This window comes from Columba livia, chromosome 1, assembly GCF_036013475.1.
Source record: "Columba livia isolate bColLiv1 breed racing homer chromosome 1, bColLiv1.pat.W.v2, whole genome shotgun sequence".
Taxonomy (NCBI): Eukaryota; Metazoa; Chordata; class Aves; order Columbiformes; family Columbidae; genus Columba; species Columba livia.
In genome coordinates, this window is record NC_088602.1 from 102,806,325 (window position 1) to 102,818,820 (window position 12,496).

The window sequence follows — 12,496 nt, forward strand, 5'->3', positions numbered from 1 at the left end:
ATTGTTATGGGTTAACATGTGAAATATCCATAGGTCCTTTTTTGTTTTTCCTAGTGATATAACAGTTGCCAGCAGCAGTAGCAAAGTGGTAGCTGTGAGATACATTGGATTTTCTCTTGCATTCTAGTAAATCTTGCTTTCAAGAACCATTAGCTAGGCTGGTGTGGTCCAATACAGAGCCAGATGAAGCCTTGCCCCTTGCAGCTGGGTTTTTGAGCTTACTCTGATGTTATTCAACAAAAGGGATCCCTCTTGCAGTGAAAATTTGATCAGCAACATTGGGTACTTTGCAGCATGCTGGCAGTACATTTGCTCCTTTGAATACAATGTGATTTCAGGTTAAGCAAAAGCTGATTATCTCTTTTACACTAATTTTTCTTTTTAGCTACTTGTAATAGGCACATGGAAGCTGTTGTTGGAAATTTTGCACTTAAATTGATGAAAATAAAGGCTAGCGCTCGGCATTTCATTATATATCCACTTACAATAATTTTGTTTCATCTCTCAGACTTTCAGGAGGGAGCTGAAAACAAAAGAACCTGTTATCAGGAGTGCGCTGGAAACTGTGCGGATCTTCTTAGCAGAGCAGCCTGTGGAGGGACTGGAGAAACTCTACCCAGAACCAAGAGGTAACTGAAGAAAGAGCAGGGTAATGGCACGTTGCTGGAAAGATCAGTGATGATCAGTGATGATTAAATAAATTCTGCCAGCCGCTCTGAAAGCATTCTTTTTACACTTCAAGCTGAATGTCAGTACTCATGAACTAAGCTAAAAATATAGATGAAAGAAACCCTTAGCAATCGTTCTGAACACTATGGCACTAAATAGACATGCATATTTATAAGCAGATTTTGAAACTGGCTTTTAACCTTCAGGATCTTTGTATAACTACAGGCCGATTTGAGATCTGAAAGCTGCAATTTAACCTCAAATCCAACTTGTAGTCTCAGTACTACAGAAGCTCCCAAATCCTCTCAACTGCAGTAAAAGATTCACAATGTTTAATATTTATGTATCTGCAGAACTATTTTGCTGAATCAGGTCACAGCTGACGAATTTTTAGCTACACCTTGCATTTTTAAAAATGCCTTTATGCACTTAAATGCATAGTTTAGTGATCTATATGGTGGCAAGATTTAAATTTGTTCAAAGGTTTTCAAATGAGAATGCATTAATAAAATAAATTTATTTAGTTAAGAATAGTTTCTTACTGAGATTTGAACTTAATCAGATAGCAATTATTTTTCTTCTAAGACAGAATATGTCTTAAAAGCCTCTTGATTTTCACATTTAGAGCTGTCACCTGAGGAAAGGGCCCACAATGTCACTAAACTTCTCCAAAGGCAAGCAGATGAGGTCAGAACTGAGTGGGATAAGCTGAATCTACAGTCTGCTGATTGGCAAAAGAAGATAGATGATGCTCTTGAAAGACTGCAGGGCCTTCAAGAGGCAATGGATGAACTGGACCTGAAACTACGCCAGGCTGAATTGTTCAAGGGATCTTGGCAGCCAGTGGGGGATCTGCTAATTGACTCTCTGCAGGATCACTTAGAGAAAGTCAAGGTATGTGTCAGTATATCAGTATTTCTCAGTATAAAATAATTGGCTTGGAATTATCTCTCAAAAGGAGAAATTGACAGCTTTGTAACATAGTGATTTATATTAAAAAAAAAAAAAGAAAACAAACCCACACCACAAAAACAAAAACACCCCAAACTAATAATCTACACATAAAGAGTTCTATCATTTCTGAAATTAAAATGGAATCAAATCAACCTTGAGAATGTACATCACTGACATGCGTAAAAAGCAGGAGATGCAGTTAACAGTAAAGAAAGCAAAACTGTATAGTTACAAGAATATGTGATAAAAGTATAGAAAATTAATGCTGTTCTTTATTATACTTTTCTAAGTATGATGAGTACATAATTGTTTCTATACTTGTAGAGCAGAATTTAAATATTTTGAAGTGTATTAGTTTCTTGTTTTGTCATGATGGTGGTATTTGCTACCTTATTTCATAGCTAGGCCTCATAACTTGAGATAGTTAAAAAGTAAAAACAACCCCCCAAAAACTTCCATTATTTTCTGTAACTGAATGCTTATCTGTTTTCAAGGTTTGTTTCTTAAACTCATTGCTTAATGAGAAACTCATGAGGACTTGTCCTCTTTCAGCAAAACTGCCATGGCCAGACTTTATAAATACCACAGGGATCCTTCAGCCAGAGCGCAATAGAGGCAGTTGCCATTTTGATAAGAACAAAGTGCCTCTGTTCCATTCGCATAAATGGGAATCATCAGTCATTTTGAAAGAGACCTGAGCTGACTGTTGTTGAACATTAGGATCTAAGGAAGAGGAAATAGAATGACTAATGGAAAGAAAAAAATGTCTTTAAAAATCAAATGTAGTTTATAAAAAAAAGTCCATGAGTTTTAATCACACAGAAAATTAAATGAGTGTCCTGTACAAACATTATGTAACACAAATGAAGTACTTGCTAGCTGATGAACAGTTAGCTGCAAATTTTTTTTGTCTTCATTTAAATTCGTAAGTGAACAGAAGAATCATAGAAGAGTTGTATTTATAGATAGTGCCTTCTATTATAGTTGTGGATTTTTTTGTGATTTAGAAAAATATATTCTGAACAGAAACACTGAATCCCTGATATCAATGGAAAACTAAGCAAGTCACTTAATTCTAAAGCTGTGAAGATAACTGTTGATTCCATAATTATAGTGCTGAATCCTGTTACAGTTTTAAAAGAAAATAAAATCCCTCCTAGAGAACGTAATGAAAGTCTAATAATAGCCATGACAGATATCTTAACACTTATGAAAATCCAAAGGTACTATCAATAGGTAGATGTCTGTTTATTCCTTCTGACATCTCAATATGCAGGCCAGACATGCACCAACACTCTGTTTCGAGATTTAGCTGGATGCTACCACCTACCCCCTGATTTTTATCTCATTTGTACCATGTTTACTTGAAAGATTTATTAATATCATAAGACCGTACTGTAAGATTATTGGCTAAATGGTAAATGAAAAGCATACAGAAGATATTAATATCCTTATGAGCTATAATATTTCATTTCACATATGGCCATTATAGTCTGCTAGATGCATACACGGCGATATTGTGTATTCAACATCTTATAATTTGTACATAATTAGCTTAAATAATATAAGAGCACAACAGGCCAAAAGCTGAATAATATTAGCTATGTGAGTAGTACAATAATTTTTCCAAAATGTACTGCCTAAAATATATGTAGTGCTCTAACAAAATGTTGTTCCAGCATAGATACTGCAGAAACATGCATGTACTAACTAAGCAATGTAAGTATATTTGTAAAATTAATAAATACCAAGAAAGCTACAGTTTTGTCTGGAATTTGAAGGCCTACATAAAACTATATGTTTTTAGGTTTTGTATATTTTTACCTCAGGTGTTCGTATTTATGACATTCATATTTTTTTCCTACAGTGAAATTTATTAATATTTTACAAAGATTGTAAATCAAGACCAATAATTTATGTCACTCTAAAATAGAGCCTGTAAATCCTTAAAAAGCTTTTTCTTTACAAATTATATTATCAGCCTTCTGAGCAGCTCTTCAAAATATTGGTCATATGTCATTGTATTTCTTGCAAATCCTTCTCCTAATTAGGAACACAGTAGCCTTCCCAAACCTAAGCTGACTAATAACTTCCTAGGGAAAGAGCTTACCCAGTGTCATTTTTCATTTTTCCATTTAGTTATAGTTGCTGGAGCTCTTAAGGTCATGGTGTAACATTGAACTCACACAAAATATCTGATCCTTGATCAGTATTAATGTATTATTATCACAGATCCTTGATCTGTATTAAGGTACTAATTGGTATTCATCTCTGACTCTGAGGACAAGAGAGAAATGGTTTCACAGACCTACCCCAAAGAACACAATCTAGACTACAGATGATCTATAATCAAAATATTCTTTATACTTCTCTGCTGTCCTCTCTTATTTTCCCTTTTTCCTTCTCTCATATGACTGATCTTATCTGCAGACTGAGATATAACCTAGTTTCTTACCAACACACATTCTTTCCCTCTCTGTCTTCCAAGCATAGCTTTCTGTCTGTTAAAATACAAACTGTCACTTAACTGTCTTAAATTCACTTCAAGCCCTAACTAATCTATTAGAAGTCCCCTGATATCCATTGGCTGATCATTTTGATTGCTTTCTTGCAATCACTAACGAGATTTAATCTTTTTCATCAGAATGCATGGAACACTTAGGGTTGCATGAGACCACCACAGGGGTTTTTTATTATAAGCTTTTCCTGGTATGCAATTTATATGCCTCATCTGCCTGGTATCGCATTTAAAGACCCATTCCAGCAACTGGCGGCAGAAGCACCTTTCCTCTCTTTCTCCCCAAAAGACTCTCATTTGCTCCATACCAACGCAAACTTTGATGAGGGTTGTGCTGCTGGTGTGCAACAGCCATTACTTTTCGTGCTGATACCTCCTCGCTGTTTCATTGTATGTAGACATCTGCTGAAAAAATTTTGTTAGGAATTAACCCATAGGAAGTTTTAGATTTTTATACTTTTAGACTCTGAAAAAGTATTTTTTTTAACTAGAGGACACTATTTTAGGATGTTGTGAACAGAATTTTGTGACTGTGAAGCCAATTTTAACAGTGTGGTTTATACATTACTAAAGGTTGTTCAGCTCTCATGAGAGCACAATGCAAAGTACTTTCTCATCCCAGTAATATTCTACCAATCACTAGTGGCATATAACTGCTTAGTTTTCTGTCGTATACGACACTAGAAGTAACAGCAGAACCCCTGGACTCCATGGGGGATATAAGTCCTTTCTGATTTTTTTTTTAAGCACTGTAAAATAAATTTAAAAACAATCAAAATCAGGCAGTAGTGTCTGTGGTCTCTCTAGTTCAAAATAGAAGTATTTACCTCAAGAACACTTGCCAAATAAAAGCTGAATAATGTAGTCTTATTTTCAATTAACTCCACTCTATTATAGAATTATTTATTTTCCATTGGTGTCACATAAAGAGGACACCTTCACTCAATATAAAGATTGTTAACTGTAAAAGGACAATAGAATTTAGTGACATGGGTCTTGTATTTTCCCATTACCATCTTCCACCAAAGTCTGGATCTTGCTTCTTAAGAACTGCTTGTTATTTTTGCAGATTCACTTTTACAGTTATGAATAGAGTAGTTACATGGCAAGACTATGAACTTTGCATATAGAATATGGCTTTTAATGTATTTAATGTAACAAGTGTATTCACAAAGGCTGTAAGTATCTTTAAATTCTTTTGTCACAGCCTATTACAATTTTATTACAATTTCTACTATTCATTTTCTACAAATTGTGAAACAAAAGGCAATGAGAAATTCACATGAGTACTGCATAAGTAACCCTTTTTGTTTAGAGATGTCAGGCACGAATTATACGCTGTTTATTGCATACTCTTCAGCATAATTGACAGTTTTAGCCAATTGTATGTGATTGACAAATGTTTACTGGAAAGTGTCAACCTGAAACTTCTTTCTAATTTGTAAACTGAACAGTGTGCAATTATGCAGAGACCAGAAATGATCTGCTCATCATCTACTCCAAAATGACTTTCTGTCTGCACTCAGTCCTTTTGTCCCTAGTCATTTATTCTCTAGATGAGACAAAAAGTTAGACAGCCCCTTAAGATAATTAGCTGAATTTCAGTTGTGTTCATATGTGGCCATAGAAAGAAAAGGAATAGATTTGGCAAGGTTAAAATACTATATTATTACAAACACTTATAATAAATCAGCAACCTCAATTACTGGACAATGAATGAGCATAGGGAGTTCATTTAAAAAACAAACAAACAAACAAACAAAAACAAACAAAACAAACAAACAAAAAACCAAACAAAAAACAAAACAAAAACAAAAAAAAAAAAACAAAAACAAAAAAAAAAAACAAACAAGCCTTTTACATTCTTCTGTACTTCATTTTGATCCTGTTCAGCTACTGCTGTGCTGAAAAGAGGTATTTCAGAAAAGTGGACTCTTACAGTGCTATTATGAGGGAACTGTGCTGCCAGCTGCCTACAATGGATATTCTGAGAGCAAAGTCACTTGCTGAATTTCTAATTTGTGTTCTCATTCATAGAAAAAAATCTTCCAAAATTGTTTTAAATGCTTAGGTAATTGATAACTTTCTATCCTTCCTGAAGGAAGAATGTTGAGTAGAGGTCATATACAGGAAAATTAATCAATGACACCTAAAAACAAGACAACGGTCCTTCCTAGCAATGGAGATGTACACCAGACATGAAGAGATCAGTTTTAAATAGACCCATACAAACTATGCGAGAAATAATTACATGGAAGATGCATTGAATAACCAGAATTTCCAACCAACTAGATATCAACAGCAGTACTGGGTCAGCAAATCTTGGTCAGATAGTAGTTTGATGCCTATGCACCTCTTAATTGTTTGCTAATATAAAATTAAGCTATACAATAAGTTATGCTAGTAGAGTTCATGCAGTCCAATCTGTAAAGTAAAATTACATTACAGGTACAGCGACTTTTGAGTTGTTTTTAATTACCTTTACTGATAGAGTCTATATTCCTTAAAAAAAAAACCACCACCAACAACAACAACAAAAGTATTTTTCATATGGAGGTCTGAATTTGTATCAACCACAAATCACTGATGTTTGGAAGTAAGTTAACTTGACTGGTATTCTGAACAAACTTACTTTTGTTCCACTTTTGTTATTTTTTCATGTTACCTGGATATCTTCCTTTTTTCTTCAAATTCCTACCACGTGTAATCACTTTTTTTCATGTGCAACCCTGTTTGGTTTCACTGCTGTTACAGAAATTTGAGGAAAATAAATTCTATTTAGCACAATTTGCAACAGGTGAGCCTACAGAAATAAGTGGTCCTCAAGTATGGCTTCAGCAGTTTCAGTACTCATAGACTACGATGTATTTTGGCCATTTAAAAGCATTACTTCCCACTATAGCTACACTTCCTATTATTCTTAGTTTAAAAGCACCAAAAATACTGAAGTATTCAATATACAGAATTTTGGAGTATAAACTAAGATTTGATTAAGTATTTTTAAATTGTTTGTACAATTAAGAGATGATAGCATCCATTGGTTGACAGCTGCATAGTAAACTATTAGTATTTGTCTGTGGTGTAGGAGATGGAAATATTAATGTTTTCTTTAGAGTACACTTGAAGTAATTACCATTACAAATGCTTCTCAAGTTTACCATTTCATACATATGTAATTCTGTCACAGAATCATGCAATAGTTGTGGTATCTCTTTAGACTATATTGAAATGCATATACATTTTTTCAATTTAATTTGAAATCAGTTGTCACCACTGAAGTCTGTAATTGATCTGAATTAAATTGTCCTATTCTCTACAGTAAGCCACTTAATAAGTTCTGTGCTGGACTCTCTGATTTTTGAATACTAATTCATACAGAATAGCCATTTCCTCCTAATTCATTCACCAGCTTTCCAAAAGCCAAAATATCGTCACTAAGAAAATTAAAGATTATCTCTATAAACAGCTTTTGTAGGTATGAAATATTTGTAGACTAGAGATTGTTCTTAGTAAGATAATAGAAATGGAGGACATGATCTAGTGGCATTCTGGAGGACTTAAAGGTTTTAAATAAAATAGAATTTACAAAATTGCAAAAACACTTCAGTGGCTCTTTTAATGCCAATATAAACTAAAGCATCAGTAGAGTATATCAGGACATAAAAAACTCTATTTTAAAATAAATGAAAATCTTATCTAAATTCACTGGAACACTGATATCCTACAGATGTCCTTATTATATATAATATATTTGTGTATTTAAAACTTTGTGGTGTTTGATATGATAAAAGCAATAGTTGAAGATTGTTGAATTTGTTAATGGGTCAACTTCCAGGATGTTGTAAAACATCAAAGATACTTCCACTAACTACATTCCTTACTTGGTTGTATAGCCTGGTATATAGCTTTTACCTTTTTTAAAATGTAGTTCTATACAACAGAGTTGTTTGGTCGTCACTGTTGGAGGCAAGTTTAGTTTTCTAAGTTTGTTTTAAATATGAAATTGAACTAAAAACCATGGAGTGCTTCATCACATAGTTGTACTAGCAGAAGTTAGTTCTGCTATGCTGCTTAGCTTGTAGGAGATGAAAGGTACTCCATTGCGTCCTGTGGTCTTGTAGTCTCATTTTAACAGCTTATGATTCGATTTATTTTCTCACATGAAAAGAAATATATTCACAAGTGGTTGTTTAACGTGTAATAGTAATGTATTTGCAACTGCTACAAATTTAATTTTATGTCGTTGCTATGTAATCAGTCCCATAAGATTGGAGAGTTTGTTATGGCAGTAACTATGGCAAGAGCCCAGACCTGAGCCCATTTTAAATACCTGAAGTGAACCATCATTCCCTCTGCTGAGTTCTTTTGAAATAAGCTATACATTTCTGATCTTGTATTTAGATGCTATCAATTTAATAATAGTGAATGTTTTATGCAGACTAGATTACATAGTGGTTTTTGTCTATATCAAGCTATATCAACCTATTTTAAGGGAGAGTTGAGTCCTTTTTACATAGGAATAATAAGAAAGTGATGAGCAGGCAAAGAGGTAAATCCTTAGTCTTTTAAAATTCAGAGTGCTCTTTACCATACTACTTATTGAGAAACAGTAGTGTATCAGATACAGAAATATTAATGTCACTTTACTGACACAGAACAAACAAGAAATTAATATTATTTAGTCGACCTTTTTGGGAATCACAACTAGTGTGAGAAACAGCCTCTTGTAGACGATTTTGCAAAAGAACCAGCACCTGGGAAGGAGTTGCATCAGATTTCACCTGATTTGCATCAGATTTCTGTTAATTGTGTTAACACAGTTATTAATGGAACAGATTAACTATTTTTTCATTGATTGAGGACCTTTGGGCTAAATAATACTGTTAACCTTTCCCCGACAGAAAGTGCAGAAAAATGCCTGAACTCAAAGCAGGAAAAAGGTGACCAGTAAGAAGTGGAAATCTTTTCTACCTCCAACCCAGTTTGGTAGAACGTTATTATTAGATTAACAGATTTCATTTGGAGCCAAATTTTTCTGTTTTATGAACTCACCCTGCTGATTTCAATGGGAGCTCAACATGCACATCTGCAGGCAAAATTTGACTTTTTAAGTATGGGTAATCTCTGATGTTGGTTTCTGATAGCCTGCTGAGAGAGCTGACTAATACATGTATAAAGACTTGTCTGTCGTTTTATGTCTCTGAAGTTCAGAATTGAGGTCAGACCAGAACATTTTTAAGAGATTGCTCTTTATCAGTTTATCAGAAATAAGAATGGGACTTGAGCTTTTAGAAGGAGAATTAAAGATTAATGTTTAAGTATCCAAGTGGCATGGTTATTGCAGAGACTCTAGCATTTAGCATGGCTTTTTAAGTTTGCCATGTAAACAGCACATACAGATATTAGTCTGATGATCAAGTATTAACATGACACTAAATCGAAGATGTTTTTGAACTGTTGTGATTCCATTCAAAGATCTTCTTTCTCTAATAACCTGGAAATGTAAATATTTACCCAAGTGAAAAAAAATACCATGTAACACTTTTCTTTTTACTGTGGGACCATTTTGTTTAGGCTTTGCTAAGTGAGTGTGGCTCAGAGAGTTGTGTGGCTAAAGGGAGAAGTAGTATATCTGAAAAGTATTTATAACAGGAATTTGACCTGCTATATATAGTCTGCTATTGAAACATTTCTACAGAAAGCAAAAGGACATACCAGAAGGGAATATATAACCAGAGACATGTACGTTCAGTGAGACACAAGAGGAGGGAAAAGGGAGAAGGAGTACTAGAAATGAATTTTAATGTCTGCTTTCTGTGAGCGGGCAATTTTTTCCATTAAGAGAAGTCTGCCAGTATTATGTTTTTAATGAGATCTTTTCTTAAAACATTGACTCTCCTATTCCTGGGAATTTATTTTGGTGTTGTACCTATCAAGTGTGCAGATTCTGTAATGATAATGTTACTCTGACATGGGCAAATCAATGAACAAAATAAAATCAATTTATCAAGCTCATGTGCTGGTACACAGTAATTATTTAGGGACTGCTTCAAGGAGGGAGTGCAATGAATGTTAAATTGACTGGGATGTTTATCAGTGACCCATTGAGCTATACTTTTCTCATTTTAATCTTCATATATTTAAAGCTTAATTGTTTTATTTCTTTTTTTTTTTGTCCAAGGTTAACCCATAATAAAACCTTATAATTGCTACTTAGCACTTTTATAGTGCTTTTCATGTTCCAGATAGTATGATTTAATCTTCTCAGCTTCTTTCTGAGGCTGCAATAGAAGTCATATTATCCACAATTTACGAATAGGGCAATTGAATCAGTGAGACTAATTTGTCCAGACAGCAATGCCACTGAAATTATTTTTATTCTCTTTAGCTTTTACCTGTTTTATTTTAGCTGGGTTTGATTATCCAGAGGATGAAGAATGACGTTTTTTATCGGTTTCAGCAGGAGCCGCAGTTGCTCATTTCCCAGCGCCACAGCCTGCGCTCCTTCAAGCTGTGGCAGGGCAGCCTGGCACCCAGAAGGGTTTCAGTCCAAGTGCCGGGGAAGGTGGGCGCTGCTCCTGCCGTGATGTCCCAGCCTGTGTCTGGTGCTCTTATAAAAACTATAAACATGTTTCATTTTTTAAGTTTTATTTAACAGTCTTCAGCATTTTATTTTAGTATTCTGTCTTCCTAAGTTAGCTTAAAAAGTAAATTATTCTTGCTTATGTTCTATTAAAATCTATTGTTAGAACTGAATTCCTTTGTCTGGCATTGTTGAAGGATGTTTTTCCTAGATGCAAGAAGCCTAGAAATTTCCACCTCAAGATTTTGACTTGGGGTTTCACGCACACCCACTTCTCATACATCGTACAGTGGTAGTGAAAAGGTGAAGATGGGAACTACAATATTAATTCAAGAACTGGAAGATGGCAATTTTAGCAAAACATTTGAACAGTCTGTCTGATCTGAATTCTTCTGGAGGTTAGAGACTGAATGGACTGTAATAACTTCTTTTGGCCTTAAGATCTATGAAAATCTTTGTTCCCCTTGCTAGAGGTAGTAATTTTCAATTTTATGAGGCTAAATCCTGAAATATTTACCTGGTACATATATAGTTTACCTGTTACATATATAATATAATATCCATAATATCCTGAAATATTTACCTGGTACATTTAAAGTCATGATCTTTCAGGCTGGGGAGAGGAGAAAATAAAGATTCACATTAAACTAAACTAAAAATCTGTATAGGCTTTTTGTTACAAAAGACAGCGGGAGTTTATGAAGCTTCTTGTCTGAATTGTCTTAATTTTGGTTGAGTGTCAGAATGCAATCTATGTCTTGGTAGAGTCTAAGATAAACTTTTGTATGGCCATGCAAGGAATCCATATTTCTCCTTCTGAGCTACAGGGTTTGCTTGCTGATATTTGGAAGCTTGAGCTGTTTCATAATACCATGATACAGCTGTTGTAATCTTTCTGGTTTAAACTGCTTGCTTTTTTTTTTTTTAAATTGTCACTGAAATACTACATTTGCCTTTAAAACACCATGCTTCTTTACAACACAATAGAGATTTACCTGAAAATGTTTTTTGTAAGGAACACAGGTTATTCAACCTTTTATGTTTGTATAGATATACTATATATTATTCACAAGTTAGCTAATATAGATAATATGTTATTAACGGTTTTAAAACAGGTTTGGCTGAGGCTCCACACCTAAGCATATATATATTTTCAAGTGTTTTTAGCTTTAATAATGCTGAATGAAACAATACTAAAGAAAATAATTTCCTTTGTAAAAATTCCTCTGTGTCCTTTCTGCAGTGTGTATTAGACTTTCAGATTACTTTGAAATGCTTCAAGTTACTTACAGTTCCTAGGCACTTCATCTCTTGATTGCCAGATTGGCTTCTTGGTTGCAAAATAATTGAGTAACTGTTTATATGGAAAAAATGGTGCAGAACAGTTTATGAACAATTCAGCAGTGATGGGCTCTGCCATGTCATGATTATAGTTGTTCTAGTAGAGTGAATTACAAGCTAAATTTCCTCATTTACTTTTCCTCTTCTGTGGAGGAGAATACAATTTCATAATAAATGGCAAGACAGTAGCACAAGTTGTATCTGTTCAGGAATTATAAAACTGCATATCGGCTCTTGATTTAAAAAAGAGAAAAAAGATTTCTTAGTAACAAAGTGATATATGTTCCAGGATATGTGCAACTTTTTGTTAGTGTGCTTCTGTTTATTATATTAGACATCCTAATAATTAGATATTATATTTCTAAATATAACATCACTACAAAGCGTAGCTTTTTCCCTTGAAAGTTCAGAAAATAAGAAAAATAATACCT

At 34.0% G+C, this 12,496-nt stretch overlaps 1 protein-coding gene across 26 annotated transcripts in view; it reads left to right on the top strand.

Moving 5' to 3' along the window:
- Positions 1 to 12,496, top strand: part of DMD (dystrophin) — a 1,272,535-nt gene that overhangs the window by 1,081,045 nt on the left and 178,994 nt on the right. For all 26 annotated transcript variants that reach the window (XM_065049958.1, XM_065049956.1, XM_065049960.1 and 23 more), the window contains 2 exons: positions 509 to 629; positions 1,295 to 1,563. In XM_065049958.1, the coding sequence (XP_064906030.1) occupies positions 509 to 629; positions 1,295 to 1,563 (390 nt within the window). The remainder of the gene's footprint in view (positions 1 to 508; positions 630 to 1,294; positions 1,564 to 12,496) is intronic.